The sequence below is a fragment of the Schistocerca serialis genome, chromosome 9, assembly GCF_023864345.2.
Source record: "Schistocerca serialis cubense isolate TAMUIC-IGC-003099 chromosome 9, iqSchSeri2.2, whole genome shotgun sequence".
In the NCBI taxonomy this organism is placed as follows: Eukaryota; Metazoa; Arthropoda; class Insecta; order Orthoptera; family Acrididae; genus Schistocerca; species Schistocerca serialis.
The window spans coordinates 52,185,942-52,205,773 of record NC_064646.1 but is presented as its reverse complement, the minus strand read 5'-3'; the positions used below and the strand labels follow the sequence as shown (position 1 = coordinate 52,205,773).

At 45.0% G+C, this 19,832-nt stretch overlaps 1 protein-coding gene across 1 annotated transcript in view; it reads left to right on the top strand.

Moving 5' to 3' along the window:
* LOC126418852 (glucose dehydrogenase [FAD, quinone]-like) overlaps nt 1–17,391 on the top strand; it is a 101,372-nt gene extending 83,981 nt beyond the window's left edge. Inside the window, exons 7-8 of the mRNA XM_050085839.1 lie at nt 4,173–4,519; nt 17,136–17,391. Of these exons, the coding sequence (XP_049941796.1) occupies nt 4,173–4,519; nt 17,136–17,391 (603 nt within the window). The remainder of the gene's footprint in view (nt 1–4,172; nt 4,520–17,135) is intronic.
* Nucleotides 17,392–19,832: the final 2,441 nt, after the last annotated feature.

Genomic DNA, 19,832 nt, shown 5'->3' with positions numbered 1-19,832 from the left:
AAACCGATTCTGTACTGCCCATCGAAGATCACTCTCTTCGCAACGGCACACAAGTGACATCTCCAGATGAAGACATTCTTTGAAGTCATGAAACATTCCCTGAAACTGTCCAGTCTAAATCTCTGAATACGAAGCAGAAATATCGGTACCTGTTAACTACACGATATCCGTGAATGACTAACGAACTCACACTGCGAAAGTTCTCAATCTCTGCTCAACCATGCAACATCTTACCAAAACCGTAGTGCCCATTAAGCGAACGAGGCAGGGAGACTATGCTGAACTAGACTCGACACGCTACTGCACCACCGTTCCACAGTTAGCCATCCGGTTGGCTGGAACCTGACTAGCTCGTGGGACCACTTTACGCATGTGCCAGACACAACTACATTTGAAGAAATTGATGGCCTAGTACAGAACGCGGCTTTGCAGGGAACCTGCGAATTAGCACTCACGAAATAATTTAGTACGAAAGTTGCAAACGTGACATATAATTTTCAAGTTTTCTAATATTCTCTTTCACCTTCCATTGAGGGATCTTCTGAATCTTCTCCCGTCTCTCGCCATCCACCAGTGTACTTCCTTGATTCAAGCACCACGGGTTCACTTGACTACATGTCTCTCTGCCATCCCCCCCCCCCCCCTTTCAAAAAAAAAAAAATTCCTCGCCATCCGTTCCATTTTGTTTTCATTATAGTTATAATTACCTCTTCCACGCTAATCTGTTCCCTGGCCCAGTTTCTGCATCTTTTGTGATCTTTCCTAGTATTTCTCGACATGTCACATAGCATTCTTGTTCCATTATGAACGTTTATCTGACTCTGGAAAGTGGAAACTTGTCATACACGCTAATTGGAAGTTTCCGTTTTCAGGCACGTAGAATGTTTAGTACACAATACCCTGTTTACTTTACTGAAAGCCGTGAAGGCAATTTTTACTGTTACATTTGGCGGACAGTTAGGAAAGCGAAGCTGCTCCTCTTTTGAATCTAAGGATCTGTGAGCGTCCGTTACTATTGTTCACCATAGTTCCCGTAATGTCGAGGCTCCTTGTCCGAATATCCTTTCTGTTCCCAATTTCTCAAGATTTCGATGAAATTATCAGAATCTGTCTCACATCTTCTTTAGTGAACTACACATTTCGAATCGATATCCTTTTTCTCAAAGGCTGTCAGTGCAAGTTTTTGTTGAAACTTAATAAAAACGTTTAATATTTTCAGACGTCTAGTAACAGTAAGAACCTACTGTGTTGACACACACGCTGAAACGTGTTTGCACGAGGTAATTTAATTTGGAAGTATCAAAAACACCTTCAACTACCTATATTTACAATGATTCATTGGTCGACCTTGTTACCGGATTGCCTATTCCTTGAATTCTGTCTTATTTCATGATAGACAAATGTTTCCAACTATTTCTTCATTCTGTACTAGGTACATATGCGGCCTTAAAATATTAGTTCCCGTACGTACTGACGTTGCCCTTTGACGTGTTTCTTGCACATTTAGAGTAAATTACGACTTATATATATATAATCTGGTTCTTTTGCACATGTGTGGCTACTCAAGTCGTAACTTTTGCCTTTAGAAGCATCTGGATATTCCCCTCACCATAATGCTGTATTTACCACACGACATGTGAATTTGTTCTTTATTCTAGGTCCATTTTACTGGCTTCCTCTCATGGTCGATGGGCACACTATCCTCTGCCTTACCCTGTACAAGGGCTGTGTGTCACGTAGAAGCGTCTGTCTTTGTTTTCTTTTTTATATTTCCTGCTTTGTGGGAATTCGTTATGCTGTACCACATTAGATTCAGAGTTATCATTAATAATGTTCTTATTAAATAGGTCGCGCCTTTAAAATCTGTGATTGATAGATTATGTTGACGTAACTTTATGCTCTTGTTTTATTAGTTATTACTAATGTATAGTACATGATGATGCAAGCAGTTAACATGGGATTGACCTCGAATAAGTGGTTCTACATGTTATTATTAGGTGACAACGTATAAATAAATATTTTACCTTCAGAATGTACTCATCAGTAAATGACTGTGATAGTTTTGCTTCAGTTGATTCACGGGCATTCACATTACCATTACATACTGGTTGTTTGCTAATATGTAACACCGTGTTTATCTATGCATAACACGTAATTTTGACCTCCGATCACAATGTTCTCTTTCACTATTATATGGCATACATATTTTGTTTCCTATTTTATATTCACACAGCGTGCAACTTCTCTCTCGTTTCATTCCTTAATTTATCTTTCATGTCACTCCCTGTACACTTTGTTTTTTGTTGTATGTTTACGACATATTAGCACCGTATGTAAATTAATTTCTTAAATTTTAAGCAACCCTCCCCCAACTTTCGTTAGATGGTTTACACCGTTATTATTGTTGTATCTACATAGTGTAAAATGATAAGTTGAAATTAGTTCCAGTGACAGAAAATTCCATATAGACTGGTTGTAATCTCAAATCTATAATGAGTCCTAACAGTGTCATTAATTCGTAACGTCAAGAAGTTTCTATATAAGTGCCGTGCGCTTGAGTCAAATAATGTTGCACCACGTCATCTCTGTAAATAATATTGTTAAACGTCAATGATAAATGCGTGAATTGACACGATATGCTGGTTTATTAGACAATATTAGTCACTTCCTAACAGAGCCGTGAGGAAGAAGCTCTCGCAGGTGTTGGGGTGAATTATAAATTATATGCTTCGTAACTATCGCCAAGTTCCATAGACCACTGTTACTACAAATGAAATTGTCTATCTGTGTTCACTTCCTAAATAGTGTTAACTTCAGGTTATGTAATTAAAAGTCACTTCTGCCTCATGTATGCAAGTTCTCTATCTGAATTCTAAATAACGTAATATTTGAAGTCAAAGTATCGTTTCACTGCGTCGTAGTAGATCGCAATAATCAATTCTGAAAAAATCTCATTGCGGCTACTTGTACGAGCATTGAAAAGCACGACCTGCTTCGGCTGACTCTCGTAACGTAGTGACAATGGATTGAATTATCCTTAGCCATTACTCGCGAATCTCAAAGAGTACTCACACGGAGTATTCTTTGGGAACATTGGTTCTACTTTGCGAATTTTAATTATAATGATTTTGCGATTACTATGATTTTGAATTTTGAGTTTGATTTTATTGGAATCCTATGTTTATTTCTTATGTTAATAAATTACTAAGTATTAGATTCCTGATTCAGATACTGGTTAATATCCAAATAGTAGTGTTAACTGGAAATTTGTTTGCTTGTTCAATTTTGATGGAATTTGGAACTTAAGAACCTTCAACATCGCAGCGCGTCAGCAATCGTAGGTTAATATATTAAAAAACTAAAAACCCGCCTCGATTGCGAAAAAAAACCCTAGTGTCAACCCAGGTTTCGGCGTAGATAACTACACCTTCTTCAGAACAACAATAAAACCGACAAGTGCCTAAGAAGACCTTTGTCAATCATTAGAAGTACACCATAGCTATACATTTATAAACGAAAACGAAAAGTAAAACACAAACACTACATGTGTACAAAGTCAAAACCACTACTTATGTTAATAGTGTACGCACCACCTCACATGGGCCAATGTTCGAAGGGTCATGACGCACCATAAACTGCAGCTGCAAAGGGTCGCTCACTTACAAGCCCGACCCGCTACCTATGCACATGAGGTGGAGCGTACACTATTAAGTTAAGTAGTGGTTTTGACCTTGTACACATGTAGTGTTTGTGTTTTACTTTTCGTTTTGTTTATAAATGTATAGCTATGGTGTACTTCTAATGATTGACAAAGGTCTTCTTAGGCACTTGTCGGTTTTATTGTTGTTCTGAAGAAGGTGTAGTTATCTACGCCGAAATCTGGGTTAACACTAGGTGCTTTTTTCGCAATCGAGGCGGCTTTTTAGTTTCTTAATAAATTTGGAACTTGTTTTGGGGAAATCTTTGGGAGTTTTGGAGGCAATTTTTGATTTTCATTTCTCGTCCGAGGAAGTGGCATTACAATAGGGGCCTGCAGTAAGTCGCTGTAAAGTGAAGCCGTAACTGGAGTCAAAAATTAATTGAAATTGGTAGTGTAGACGGCTGAAGGTGTTTTTAGCTCGACATTTTATGTTGATGAGCCGAGGTGCTGCAACCATCCTGTGTGCCCGCAGGGCGGCTCGGTGGTGTCGGAGCCGACGCTGCGGCGCAACTTCGGGATCCGCGACGACGTGTACGAGGCGATGTTCGCGCCGGTGGAGCGCGCGCACACCTGGATGGCGTTCCCGCTGCCGATGCGCCCGCTGAGCCGCGGCCGCGTGTGGCTGCGCAGCCGGGACCCGCGCGCGCCGCCGCGCATCCGCCCCGGCTTCTTCAGCCACCCGCGCGACGTGGTGGTGTCGCTGCGCGGCATCCGGCAGGCCATCCGGCTGGCCGGCGCGCCGCCGCTGCAGCGATTCCAGTCGCGCCTGCACGACGTGCCCGTGCCAGCCTGCCGGCACCTGCCCTTCTCCAGCGACGAGTGAGTGCCGCAACCCGCCCAACACTACACTACACTACAGTCGCGGGCTACCTCCCGATATCTCGGTCGAACCTCTTTTAGCGCGGCCTAGTGCAGCATCTCGACGCGGCACGGACTCGAGTCTTAGCCCCCTGCAGAAATACTGAGCCACGCTGGCTCATCAGGGTGATTTTTTCCGCCGTGTACAAACTCCAGGGATTTATCGATGACAGGATTCGGAACAAGAAAAGCCTAATGAACTTGTGTCCGGAAACACATTGTTTCTATGCTAGAGACCATTTATTCAATCATACATTGTTACAGAGACTCCGGGTAATATGCGCTGTACCATCCAACCATAGTTACAGTATGTTGTGGTTGGCAGGAGAGCCAACACCGTGTCACTAGAGGAGGCCGAAATGCACACGTTTTAGCTCACGCAGGCTGGCGTGAGGTCTGGAACAGGACAAGGAAATTAGAATTTAGAAAAACGGACGTAGCTGGTGGAATACTTACCTTTAATCCATTAATGATGAACGTCGCTCTTGACGGTACATGATTCACAATATCAATGGTAACTGAATATGGCGCCATGCTAGGTCTTAGCAAATGACGTAGCTGAAGGCTATGCTAAACTATCGTCTCGGCAAATGACAGCGTATTTTGTCAGTGAACCATCGCTAGCAAAGTCGGCTGTACAACTGGGGCGAGTACTAGGAAGTCTCTCTAGACCTGCCGTGTGGCGGCGCTCGGTCTGCAATCACTGATAGTGGCGACACGCGGGTCCGACGTATACTACCGGACCGCGGCCGATTTAAAGGCTACCACCTAGCAAGTGTGGTGTCTGGCGGTGACACCACACAGTACGTGTTGAAAATGGTTTTCATGTGCCTCAGTGCATGCGTGTACGCGCCGTGGTATGTTCTGTCTCTTACATTCACATCGGCCAGCTGCACTCGAAGAGTGTCACAGACAACATGAATACTCTGCTCCAGTGTCTCCACATCTGGAATGGGCTCTGCATACACGATACTTTTGAGACAACCCCATAACCAAAAATCGCACAGGTTGAGATACGGTGACAGAGCAGGCCATGCAACTGGACCCCCTCGTTGGATCCATCGACCAGGGAAGACAGGACTGAGTTGAGTCCACACGTTAACGGCGAATTGGGCTGGAGCACCATCATCTAGCAGCCACATAACCTTTCCAATCATCAATAACACCTCTTCCAGCAGGAGAGGCAAAAATCACCTGCAAGAAGTTGTTAGCAGACGTGGAAGGCAGACTGGTCCCAAAATACGGTCGCCAATTATCCCAGGCCATTCATATCTGGCTGCACCGATGTTGTTTGTTCGCTGTCACCATACCATGGCAGTTCTGCATACTATCCCACAATGACTGTTACGAAAGTTGAAGATATCGCACCGCGTAAAGGTGGCCTCATCTGTGACAATGATGGATGACACAGATCCCGCAATCGTGGTTGTGTGGTGAACAAACCAGTGACAAAACTGCTCCCGATGTGGAAACTCTGTCGCTAGTAAGCCCTGCACACCCTGTAAGTGATAAGACTAGTAACAACTGCCACGGACAATGTTCCACACTGTGGTCTGGCTTACCCTGTACTGGCGGGCCAACTGCCTGGTACTGACTCGGCGGTCGCCTTCCACAGTGTTAATCACATTTTCCTCCAAGTCTGGTGTCCGAACTTTTCGGATACGTCCTTCATTATTTCCTGCTTCCTGAAATGACCCTGCCTCAGACAAACGGCGAAAAGCTGTTGCAAACACTGAATGCTGTGGTCGTCGTCGGCAGGGACAGGTTTCCTGATACAACCTTGCTGCCTGCCGACCGCTGCCATTTGCCCTTCCGTAAGCAAACACGGTGTCGGCAAGCTCTCGATTCGAATACGGAACGATTCTGTGCGACGCTGTATCACATCCACTACAGGGTGAGTCAGCCAGAGAAGTGAATCGCACACAACGTTATCAAAAAATGGTTCAAATGGCTCTGAGCACTATGGGACTTAACATCTGAGGTCGTAAGTCCCCTAGAACTTATAAATACGTAAACCTAACTAACCTAAGGACATCACACACACCCATGCCCGAGGCAGGATTCGAACCTGCGACCGTAGCAGTCCCGCGGTTCCGGACTGCAGCGCCAGAACCGCACGGCCACCGCGGCCGGCCAACGTTATCAATTAACTATGGCAGGAGAGGGCACTAGGGCATGACTTTTGAGGAATAGTACCACCCTATAGGAGGAAACCATGCATACTATAACTCTGACTGCATGGTACAGCGCGTATTTGACCGCAGTCTCTGTAACAAATACGATTGAATAAATGGTTAGTAGCATGAAAACCATGCACTTCCGGACATAATTTCCTTACACATAGTTTGTTCCGTATCCTCTCATCGATCAATCCATAGAGTTTGCACACGGTGGAAAAAACAATCACCCTGTATAGCCTCACATAACTGCGATAGTGTTGCCGATGCACGAACTGACCTCTTAGTTATGTCCCATCAACGTTCGGTGGGATTCATGTCGGGCGACCTTGGTGGCCCAAACATTTGTTCGAATTGTCCAGAATGTCCTTCAAACCACTCGTGAACAATTGTCCCAGTGTCAAGTCGCACTGTCATTCATAAAAACTACATCGTAATGTGGGAACATGAAGTCCATGAATGGCTGAAAACGGTGTCCAAGTAGCCGAACATCACCATTTTACGTCAATTCTCGGGTCAGTTGTAACAGTAGACCCTGTTCATTCCTTGTAAACATAACCCACACCATTATGGAACCATCACCAGCTTGCTCAGTGCCTTCTTGACAACATGAATTTGCGCCACACTCGAACCCTACCGTCAGCTATTATCACGTGAAGTCAGGACTCGTCTCACTAGGCCGCGGTGTTCCAGTAGTCAAAAAGGTCCAAGCTGTATGATCACGAGCCCATGGGGAAGTGCTACAGCGATGTCGTGCTATAAGCAAAGGCATTCATGTCTGTCGTCCGCTGCCATAGCCCACTAACGAAAAATTCCGCTGTACTGCCCTAACGGATACGTTCCTCGTATGTCCCACATCGATTTCTGCGCTCATTTCACGCAGCGTTGCTCGTCTGTTGGCTCCGACAACTCCACGCAAACGCCGCTGCTTTCGGTCATTAAGTGAAGGCCGTCAGCTACTGCATTGTCGGCGGCGAGAGGCAATGCCTCAAATTTGCTATTCTCGGCACACTCTTCACACTGACTGTCGGAATATTGAATTACCTAACGATACCTGAAACGGGATTCCCAAGCTTGTAGCTGCAACTACCATTCCGCGTTCAAGCTCTCTCAGTTTCCGCCTTGCGGCCATAATCACGTCGGAAAGTACAAACCACAGCTCCGCCAGTGCACTGCCCTCTTATACGCTGTGTACGCGACGCCCATATCTTTATTCCATGACTTTTGTCACCTCACTGTAGGTCCAAAAGCATCCCTCGTTCCAGCCCCTCGTCCTTTAGCTTACAAATAAGGTGGTCTTTCGGATTCCCTCTTCCAATGACGGAGATGGCGTTTCAATTGGCCATGGAGTGACTTTATATTTGGTCGTAATCAGCAACACCGTCTGTGTTTAGTTGTTGCCTCCATCCACTGCCTGCACTGGAAAGCGACTCTGCTCTCCTTTATTTTCTTGCCTTTCGCACCAGGAGACCCAACTGCCGCTTCTGAACTCTAGACTGAAGTATCGGCAAGCACCGAAGCCTGCTGTCGTCACCAGTGCTGAGTGATACCGAATGTATGGGGTATGTGAGAAAAATATAACAGTAATGCGAGCGATGTGGCGACGCTGTATCGTGCTACTTGTGTAGACCGGTGTTTTGTCCCTTCCAAACGCTCAGTCCGAGGTAGTGCACCCACTAGGTAATTTTCGAGTACGCCATCAATGAAGTTGCATATTTGTTTCTGTGTTACTAAAATGGAACAGAGGAATTTAGAGAATCATTTTCCCATCAGCTTCTGTATTAAACTTCGGGAATTCGCGAGTGAGACCTTTTGAAAACTTGAAACAAGCATATGGGGAAGCTTTTCAGTGGCACAAATCAGTTTTGGAAGGCCGAGAATACGTTGAAGATGACCCTCGCTCATGGAGTCCTTCAACTTCACAACCTGACGAACATGTCGAACGTGTGCGTGCCCTTCTGAGGTCAGGCCGATGTTTAACAAAGAGGACGATGGGTGACCTGTTAAAGGCTCTGGAAGAGGGTAAATCGAATGAGACCGGACGTTAGAGACAAGTGAATGCTGCATCATGACAAGGACGTTCTGTACTGAGTTGCCTTGATTTTGCGTTTGCTTCGCACACTTACGTCTCTGCCCCCGTAACACTGTCGAAAAACAAATGATCACACTCTCGTTGATAGCCGTCAAAATGCTAGTCCTCTTGGCACACCGTTGGGTGGCTTGCGGAGTATAAATGTAGATGTAGATGTAGACACTCCATACACTGTATGTTTGCTCATAAGGACTTACGGTACGCACCTTGCACAGGATCTGCGACATCCAAGCTCTGCCGCGACAATCGCGTACGGAGTGACGCGTCCCACATTAGTAAACCTCGTCAACCGTGGCAACAGTCACCAGATGTGGATCGGATGGCAGGTTTTCGTGCATTTACCTCTCGATTTAATTGGTCTCGATTCTGGACCTACCAATTTGCTCTTTACCGTGCGCATTAGTACGGCTACTTTTAAAGTGTCAACACCATTATCCAATATTTCTCTCACTCATTACCACACGCCTATTAACTAGACACAGTCCTTATTCAGTAGAGCAGTTCTAGATTTTTTTGTACCCAAAATTCCAATTACAGTACACACTTCATAGCTCGCACGAATACTGACTTTCGAACCCATTATTGTTTGTTCTAACAGTCAACGATTCACTTCGACGTAAACTGAATCGCCAAAGAAACTCGTACAGGCATGTGTATTCAAATACAGAGATACGAGGATTGGAACTTAAATAGTGGCAACTATTTATTCACAACCGATACAAAAGAGTTACATGTTTGCACCTGTTACCGTCCTTCAGAGTAATCACCAGCGTTGTGTAGAACCCGTTGCCAGCGATGTGGAAGGCGTAGTATACCGTTAGCAGAGCCTGTTTTATTGATGATGCGAATGGAGCGGTCTACTGCCTGTCGAATCTCTGGAAAATTTCTGAAGCGACTGCCACGAAGTGGTTCCTTCATCTTCGGAATCAAATCAAAGTCACAAGGACTTAAGTCCGCGTAGTATGGTGGATGGTACAGTACTTCCCAGTCCTATCGACCGAACAGAGCAGCCACAGCTAGCGCTATATGCGCCCTCGTATTGTCGTGCAAAATAATGGGTGGGTCGCTTCTTTCGCAAAGCTGGTAGTAGGTGATGCTCCAAAAACGAACAGTAATACTGTGCGATGACGGTGGCATTCGCTTCAGAACTGTTCCATGGATTCGACACGCAGTAGGCCGCTCCGTTCGCACCATCAACAGAACAGGCTCTGCTAACGGTATACCACGCCTTCCACATCGCTGGCAACGGGATCTACACAACGCTGGTGACTACTCTGAAGGACAGTAACAGGTGCAAACATGTAACTCTTTGTATCAGTTGTGAATATATAGTTGCCACTATTTAAGTTCCAACCCTCGTATGTAAACAGGCACAATACGGAGCTGCGGTCGATAACGCCTATATAAGACAGCAAGTGTCTGGCGCAAGTGTTAGATATGTTACTGCTGCTACAATGGCAGGTTATTAAGTCTGAAGTTTGAAGATGGTGTCTCAGTCAGCGCACGAGCGTTGGGACACAGCATCTCAGAGGTAGCGATGAAGTGGGGATTTTCCCTTACGACTATTTCAAGAGTGTACCGTGAATATCAGGAATCGGGTAAAACACCTAATCCCCGACGTCGTTGCGGCCAGAAAAACATCCTGCAAAAACTGGACCAACAACGACTGAATAGAATTTTCAACGTGACAGAAGTGCAACTCTTCCGCAAATTGCTGCAGATTTCAATTCTAGGTCATCAACAAAAGTAAGCGTGCGAACCATTCAACGAAACATCATCGATATGGGCTTTCGGAGTCGAAGGCCCATGCGTATACCCTTGATGACTGCACAACGCAAAGCTTTAGGCCTCGCGTGGGGCGTCAACACAGACATTGGACTGTTTATGACTCCAAACATGTTGCCTGGTCGGACGAGTCTCGTTTCACTGTACCGATCGGATGGATGTGTACGGCTATGGAGGCTCTGTAATGGAGAGAGGCGCGTGCAATTGGATTGATATGGGACCCATGAAACGTGTACGTACTCGGGCAATTTCAGCAGGACAATGCGACAACCTACACGTCCAGAATTTCTGCAGAGTGGATCGTGGCCCCAGGAACAGTCTTCTGAGTTTAAACACTTCCGCTGGCCACTGCACTCCCCAGGCACGAACATCATTGCGCATATCTGGGATGCCTTGCACCACGCTGTTCAGAAGGGATCTGCACCCTCTCGTACTCTTACGCATTTATGGACAGCCCTGCTGGATTCATGGTGTCACTTCCCTCCAGCACCACTTAAAACGTTAGTCGAGTCCATGCCAAGTCGTGTTGCGCCACTTCCGCGTGCTCGCGGGAGCTTACACGGTACTAGGCAGGTGTTCCTGTTTCTTTGGCTCTTCAGTGTAATACAGTGCTCCAGAGGTACTGTCTCTGAGATGCCTCCCTCAAATTAAGGCCTATGTTTGGTATTAGTGGACTTCCTTGATCAGGATCCTCTTTATCTGTGCTAGTCTGGTTTTTTATGTGCTTCATGTATTATTTTGCTTACATGATGGCCCACAGTTCAGACGTTCAGTTAGTCACTGCCGTATTTCCATTTAGGCTACTTCTCACTGCGTCCGTCTTTCTTTGGTTTTCTTTCTATCCATATTCTGTAGATGCTTCGTGAACTCAAACGGGAAGTCCTGGGAGGAAACTCGACGTTCCCTTCGCGAAATACTTTTGAGAAAGTTTAGAGAACCAGCATTTGAAGCCTCCTGCTGAACGACTCTACTGCCCCCAATGGAGATTTCGCGTTATGATCACGAGGACAGGAGAAGTAAGGGTTCGCACCGAGAAATATTGACAGCTGTGTTTTCCTCGTTCTGCTTGTGAGTTGAGAAGGAAATTTAATGACTGATAGTGGTATAAAGTACCCTCTGCCGTGCACCATACTATGGCTTGCGGATTATGTGTGTAGATGTAGATGTACAAGAAGAATCTAGTCAAAAATCAATTTACCACCTTTAGCCATCCCCTGCGTTATTACATTTGAGTACTGTCTGGAACTGTGTTTTCCCAAAAAGGCGTCCGCGCCACAACATATTTAGTCGCTGTGTTCCCCGCCCCCTGTCTCACTCTTCGAGGCTAAGTGTCCCCCCCCCCCCCCCCAATAACAGCCGCGATAGTCTAATGCCGATCAGATTTGTTCGGTCACGACATGATGCAATAGCTAACAGCTAACTGAGCGAAGGCCGGGTCAAAACCTCTACGACGCGAAAATTATTCTCATACACGGGACAATTCTATATAATTAAAATCATTAAATATAAAAACGACGTTTTACTACCGCAATGATTCTCGATTTTTCTGAGAACGTTATCCGTGAAGAACATCAGACATTGGCCCACAACTCCTGTCCCAACACCGCAAAAACCTACTGCATCCAACTAAACATTTTACACTAAAAAAAAATTACATCTATATTTAAATTAACTAAGTAGGTTAACGATCAGACATATGAAATTTTCCCTTTTCATTAAACCAAGAAATAATGAGTCAATTCACATGGTTGATTCTGCTGATTTCTCACTACATATTTTATTTTCCATTTGGTGTCGAGGAACATACATCGGAATCCGTGCCTCAAGTTCAATCTTGTTCACGTTTTTAATTGTTTCCATAGTCCAAAACGTACTTCACACCTACAAGTCGTAGAAAATGAAGTTGGTACACCTCAGGCGTGTCCCGACAGACTGGCGGCGAACGTCCATTATTTTCCAGAAAAAGTGACTGTTCTGTTTTAACCAAATCTACTTTCACCGCGTTTTCTTAGCGGAGTCAAGAAAACGTTCTTAGAACAATGTTGATTTTCTAAGAACCAAAGTACTGAAATTAATATGACTATGGGTTGACATACAGCAAAGTAGCCAAACAGAAAAGTAAAAATGGCTTGGAATGCTTTTGGTAAACTTAACAGAATTTTCAAATGTAAGCATCTGATTCCTCTGAAACAAAGTTTACAATTCATGTGTAGTATCAGTTTTGGCTTTGTACATGATGCCGGCCGCGGTGGTCTAGCGGTTCTAGGCGCTCAGTCCGGAACCGCGCGACTGCTACGGTCGCAGGTTCGAATCCTGCCTCGGGCATGCATGTGTGTGATGTCCTTAGGTTGGTTAGGTTTAAGTAGTTCTAAGTTCTAGGGCACTGATGACCAAAGACGTTAAGTCCCATAGTGCTCAGAGCCATTTGAACCATTTTTGTACATGATACGTAGTCTTTTAAATCGAAAAACATTAAAAACAAGGGCTTGGTCAGCGATCAATGCAGAGGCGTATGTTGTGTGTTACTTGGACTCGCAGTAGAAGGGACAAATTAGCCAGGGAACAGACTGGAGCAGAAAATCTCATTATACGTAAATGGAAACACGCAATCATTCAAATGGGGAACAAGGAAGATCTTTCCTGCACGTCATGAGAGCGCTAGACGATGACGTAATGGAAGAAGAGTATGTGACATTAGAAAACATGCAAGATCAATATGGATGATTACAGTTGAAAAACATAAATCCTGGAGAAGTACAGAGACGGCCTTTACCAAGCTGGTAATGACGATAATACAATAAATATTAGGTATTAGTTATTACGTAAATTGAAGGTGGAAGGGGGAGAAAGGAAAGGCATTTTGATGTCAGTTGCATCGGGACTTTTTGTGGAATCAGCGGTGAGGAGTGAAAATGTTAACCCAGGTCTCCTACTTACTAGGCAGTTGCGCTAACCACTACGCCATTCGGACACAGTGTTTATCGGAAATTCGAGGACTACCTGGGCTCGCTACCCGGCCGTCTCTCACCCCCACCTGCCTGGCAGTCCCCGTCCATGTCCCTCCCTGCGCTAATTTTTGGTTTCCCGCTGGAAGTCCGTCGGAAATGTCCATCCACTCTGAACATTGTGGATTTATTGCCCGTTGAGGCGAATCAGTTATATATGAATGCATGGTGTCTTTTCTTTCGGACTTGTCACAAACAAAAGATGCTACGAATTCATATATACGAGTAAATACTAGATCTAAAGAAATAATGGCAATTGAGATTATTTTTTAAATAAAATTCCTGACTAAATCATAGTTAAACCAGTATTGTTTCTGCTTACAAATAAATGTCATTTCATCCCCAAGGAGTAAGTACCTCCCCCCCCCCCCCCTTCCCCAGTTGGGAAACACTGAACTACGAAACAAGAGATAATCGTATTGCTTTGATGGGTGGAAGACCACGAGGGATGGATTCCCATTAATCGGAAAGGGATTTCGTCTTTTGCACAGAATGGCCCCTTTTCTCAGACTGTGGAGGAGGGAAACAAGCTTATTGTATAACATTCCGTCAACAACGAAGTCATTAGGGTCGGATTAAGCAGTGACGGGGAAGGAAATATTCTGTCCTTTGCCTTAAGTGATTTGATGAAATGACATAAAACCTTAATGTGGATGGTTGGGCAGGTATTTAAGCATCGTCCTCCCGAGTACGAGAAAGTGTGGTAACTCTCATGGCCGATGCGGAACAAAACGCGTTAACTGATATTCCCAGGCAGCCAATTACAAACACACGCTTTTATTTAAATCACTATGAAATCAGTTAATAACGGCGCAGCAGTTAGCTCGAACGCAGGTCTACACAACTTAAAATGGTTCACTTAAGGGGTTAATGTTTTCAGTCAGAATTCAGAAGAAGAAACATACGCTCTCTTATTCAGTCAAGTCTGAATGGTTAATCAGTTAAATGTGCAGTAGGTCAGCTAGAAATTTTATCACTCAGGCTAAGTCAGACTAGGAAATTACTCAGTGTGAGAATAAGTTTCCTGTCCATCAACGTAAGGTTCCAACGACCCAGTGGTGAGTGGCAAGAGCGACACCCTCCCGGTTGTAGATTCCTTGGCAACTTGTTGAACATACCGGAGATGAGAGTATCCGAGTTTGCTCTGCAACTGGCGTGACCGTTTCAGTACCTATTGCCCGAAGGATTACTTGTTCCGTTTCCTGGCGTGCACGTGACTAATGTAGAGAAATAATCCGGAACTGTAGCGCCGCCTGTGGTGGTGGTGGTGGTGGTGGTGGTGGTGGTGGTGGTGGTACCATGAGATTCCGCAGAACCTTCTGCAAGCCAGCGGATACACATAATGTTATTTATACTGATCGTAAACGCTACCTGATGATTTACACAATGGCGATTGACGCCTGCCTGGAGCGCAACCCACCAGCCTAGGTTGTGCTGCAGTGTAGCCGATGTTCTAGGATACAGCAGTAAGCGCTGCGGCGCCTCGTTCACCACGAGACTGCGTGAACTGTGCCTTAAATGTATCTGTTGAATGCAGTGACTATAGTGTGTGTGTGTGTGTGTGTGTGTGTGTGTGTGTGTGTGTGTGTGTGTGTGTGTGTGTGTGTGTTATACGATACGAACATCGAAATGGCAGATATTGAGATAACCGATACCTGAATTGTAAAGCAGCTACAATTGCTTAGTACTTGAAAGGCTTCAGGACCAGGCGAGATACATATTAGATTCTATACAGATTATGCGAAAGAACTTGATCCCCTTCTAACAGTAATTTAGTAGATCGCTTGAGCAACGAAAGGTACCTAACGACTGGAAAAAAGCTAAGGTCATTCCCGATTTTAAGAAAGGCCGTAAGACAGATCCACATAATTATAGACCTATACCGTTGACGTCAATCTGTTGCAGAATTATGGAACATGTTTTATGCTCAAGAATTATGACGTTCTTGGAAAATGAACGTCTCCTCTATAAAAATCAACATGGACTCCGCAAACAGAGATCCTGCGAAACTTAGCTCGCCCTGTTCCTCCATGAGATCCACAGCACAGTGGACGACGGCGCTCGGGTTGGTGCCGTGTTCCTTGATTTCAGTGAGGCATTTGACGCCGTCCCGCATTGCCGTTTAATGAAAAAAAAAAAAAACCGAGATTACGGGGTATCGGAGCAAAATTGCGATTGGATTCACGACTTTCTTGCAGATAGAACTCAACACGTCGCTCTTAACGGAACTAAATCGACAGATGTAAAGGTAATATCCGGAGCAGCACAGGGAAGTGTGATAGGACAGTTTCTGTTTACAATATATAAAAATGACATAGCAGAAGGCGTCAGATGCTCTTTAAGGCTATTCGGAGATGATGCATTTGTCTATACCAGAGTAACAACGCCAGAAGATACAATTTGTAAAACGACCTGCAGAGAACTGATAAATGGTGCAGGCTCTATGGTGCAGGCTCTGGCAGTTGACCTTGAACGTAAATAAATGTAACATATTGCGCATACATAGGGAAAGATATCTACTACTGTACAGCTACAATATTGATGACAAACAGCTGCAGACAGCGTCTGCCGTAAAGTAGCTAGAAGTAATTATCCAGAGCGACCTAAGTGGAATGACCATACAAAACAGATAGTGGGAAAAGCAGACATAGATTCGTCGGAAGAATCTTAAGGAAATTTAACTCATCCAAGAAAGAAGTGGCTTATGAGGCGCTTGTTCGCCCCATTCTTGAGTACTGTTCATCTATTTGGGATCCCTATCATGTAGGACAGATAGAAGAGAGAGAGAAGATCCAACGAAGAGCGACGCGTTTCCTCACGGGATCGTTTAGCTGGCGAGAGAGCGTTACGTAAATGCTAAACAAACTCCACTGGGAGACGTTAAAAGAGAGGCGTTGTGCATCACGGAGAGATTTACTATTGAAATTTCGGGACAGCACTCTCCCGGAGGCGTCGGATAACATATTGCTTGCCCCCCGCATACATCTCGCGTATTGACGAACGAGGAGAAAATTCGAGGAATTAGAGCCAATACAGAGGCTTACCGACAGTCACTCTTCCCACGCACTATTCGCGGGTGGAACAGGGTTGGATGGATCAGATAGTGGTACCGAAAGTACCCTCCGCCACACAGCATTAGGTGGCTTGCGGTGTATGATGCAGATGTAGATGAGAAAAGCGAAACGGTGAAAACTAGTGACAGTAGGCAGCCTGCTCCAAGGCCAGGATTAATGTCCCCTCCACTCCCGCCGCCAGCGCCGCCGCCGCCGCCGCCGCCGCCGCCGCCACCACCACCACCACCACGAATTCGACAGATGAATAACCATTAAGTATGCCACATACCTTCTCTTCGCGAGGCAGTGCAGATTTTAATGCAGGATATCGGAACAAAGTCTGGTTAACAGGAACATTGCGCCATCCTCTCTTCTCCACTTTTAGTCCAAATATGACAGTTTATCGCACGCTGCTCCGCGCTCACATCGCCAGCTACAGCGAGCCCGCTTGCCTCCCGTCCGCAGGTACTGGGTGTGCGCCATGCGGCAGCTGACCTTCACCAACTACCACCAGTGCGGCACGTGCAAGATGGGCCCCTCGTGGGACTACACGGCTGTGGTGGACCCGCGGCTGCGCGTGCACGGCGTGCAGGCGCTGCGCGTCGTCGACGCCTCCGTCTTCCCGGCCATCCCCACGGCGCACACCAACGCGCCCACCTACATGGTGGCCGAGAAGGCGGCCGACATGATCAAGGAGGACTGGGGGGAGCTGCGCCGCTAGCCGCCAGCCGCCGCCCGCCGCGCGCCACACTCCGTACCTGAAGACGCCGCCGCGCTGCGTCGCGAAACGTCGTCTCCACTCGTCACATCAGGGACTCTTATTTATAGTGCTGTACTCGCTCTCAGTGTTTGTTATACTCTCAATAAATACTCCCTTTTCTACCTCACTCGCTCTCATTTTACTTTTACAGCAACCACCCATTTCTCACAAAGATTAGCCACCGACAGATCGACCGGTATTTATTTTGTGTCATTTAATCGAGCTCCCATTAGTAGATGTCCATATATCCATCTCTCGTGTATACATTTATCTCGGATGGTGTGGTTTCGTTCAGGATTCCAATTCACAGCTTGAAATGACATCTGACTCGGTACTAAAGTTTCAATAACAAGGAAAAACTTTGCACAATATTTCTTTGCCATGAGCATCCAGCACAAACAGAAATATATAGCGCATAAATTCTAGTAAGGCAAGCAATTAGAAATGAAATTGCGCCATCTGGAGCAATATAGAGCTGCAGCTGTCAAACCAACCACCACCTGTTGCTGCCGCGTTCTGCTGATGAATTCCCACTCCATCTGATGTATTACCTTTTACAACGTCGATCTTATATCATTTACCAGGCCTCACAATAAGTCTTTTCAATCAAATTATCTTTTGCACAGATGCAAGTTATGAAATTACGCTGAAGGCCAGTTTTAAGCGAGATTCAGGTCACCAAAACAGAACTCAGAGACCTGACAGATTGTTGGTTCTGTACCCACGCAAATCTTGTTTATACTATATTGATAACACAGTCACTGTAAAAAGGTCAAAATAAAAAGGGTTTTAATTAATATTGTTTTGGGTGAAATTAGTTATTCAGATCGAGGTACACTGAATTTGTACTTCGACTGAGATACCTCCACTGCTTCAAAATAATGTTTTTACAGAAAATGTAAAAGAATTAGCTAAACAGTGTTCTCGTACCAGGCTTGGTGGAAATTATTGATAGACACTATCTCCCACAAAATCGATTATGTCCGCGTGAACGGAAAGTGTTTCTGATTTCCAGTAAATGTTGGCAAGTCGGGTAGGTGGTCAGTCAGTCAGTTAGTTAATAAAGTATGTTTCGTGAAACATAACTGTGATCTCTCGCTACGATATGGAACGAGTGAGTTCTACAATTGTCATACACCATCTCATCGGAAGATGTGGATGGCACGATGCTGACCATTTACATGATTTTTTTTTTCTTCTATGCTGTGATTTACACTCTCGAAATAATCGTACCAACACTTTCATAAATTCTTGACTGGAGTAGGAGAAGTTTGTCAAGTAAATACGATTTCAATTTGTGTTTGAAGCTGATCGTAATTTCTAAAACAGAAACCAAAAGCAAAAATTTTAATAACACTGTGGGAGCTCACAGAGAAGGTCCTTGTACAAAGAATGATAAGAAAAGAGACGTATAACTTTAAGCAAGTTTTACTATTTCAAAATGTAGGTTATAGAGAAAAAAGATTTTACCGCCCGAAGAAATCGATTAGATAAAGACTGAGTGCTTGCAAGTGATCTTTGATTGACCGAAACTCAACATACTTGTACCACAATCCTATGTATATAAAATCAGTACCGCGAAGGAATCATCAAAACCTAAGGCCTTCATGTTCAAATGCGACCTCCAGTAAGACAAATATATAATCAAGCGAATGTAGTGGTGTAAGAATTTTACATGCAAAAGTCAGTGTTTGACAAACGCTCCTCGTGTTACATTAGCCCCACTGCACAAGTTTACCCTTCGTCTTAGACGATCTTAAGCTAGTGGCTTCCATCCCATTTCACACATCTGTCGTATTGGGTGCTGTATGGGCGACAAAATCCCTGAGTGACCACCGTGAAACAAGTCCAATTACTGGTCACGTCAAGTAATAACCTGTAGTGGAAGGTCCACCCCGAGACGCGACTGCACGGATGCAGCGGAGAAAACATGATTAGTGTTTACCTTTGCAACGACAGAGAGGTCAGTATAAATTGCGTTTAATGTCAGGTTTGAGGATTGGTCGCCAAATTAGCCGTCCCTGTTTCACAGCAACCGCCCCAGTATTCGTCCAAGTGATTTAGGTGAATTACAGAATACCTAAACCTGGAAGGCAGGTCGGTGATTTGAACCTTGCCTTGCCTGCCCGGTGCCTTCATCACTGCGTCACATAACTCCGCACGAATATTGAAAGAGAAAAGTACAGTTTCAGGTTATTCCTCCGATCACTGGCTTGGAGTTCAGTTACACAGTATCTCATGAGCACTCGACCATCGATGTAATTGGAAAACATGAGTCGCCTTGCAAATTTTCGCAACATTAACCCGAGATTTTACTGCATCGGAACGCCGCGAAAATCTTCACATGAAAAAAATGATTTGTTCATTGAAACCAATCGCTCTCATCGCCAATCACGTTGTTG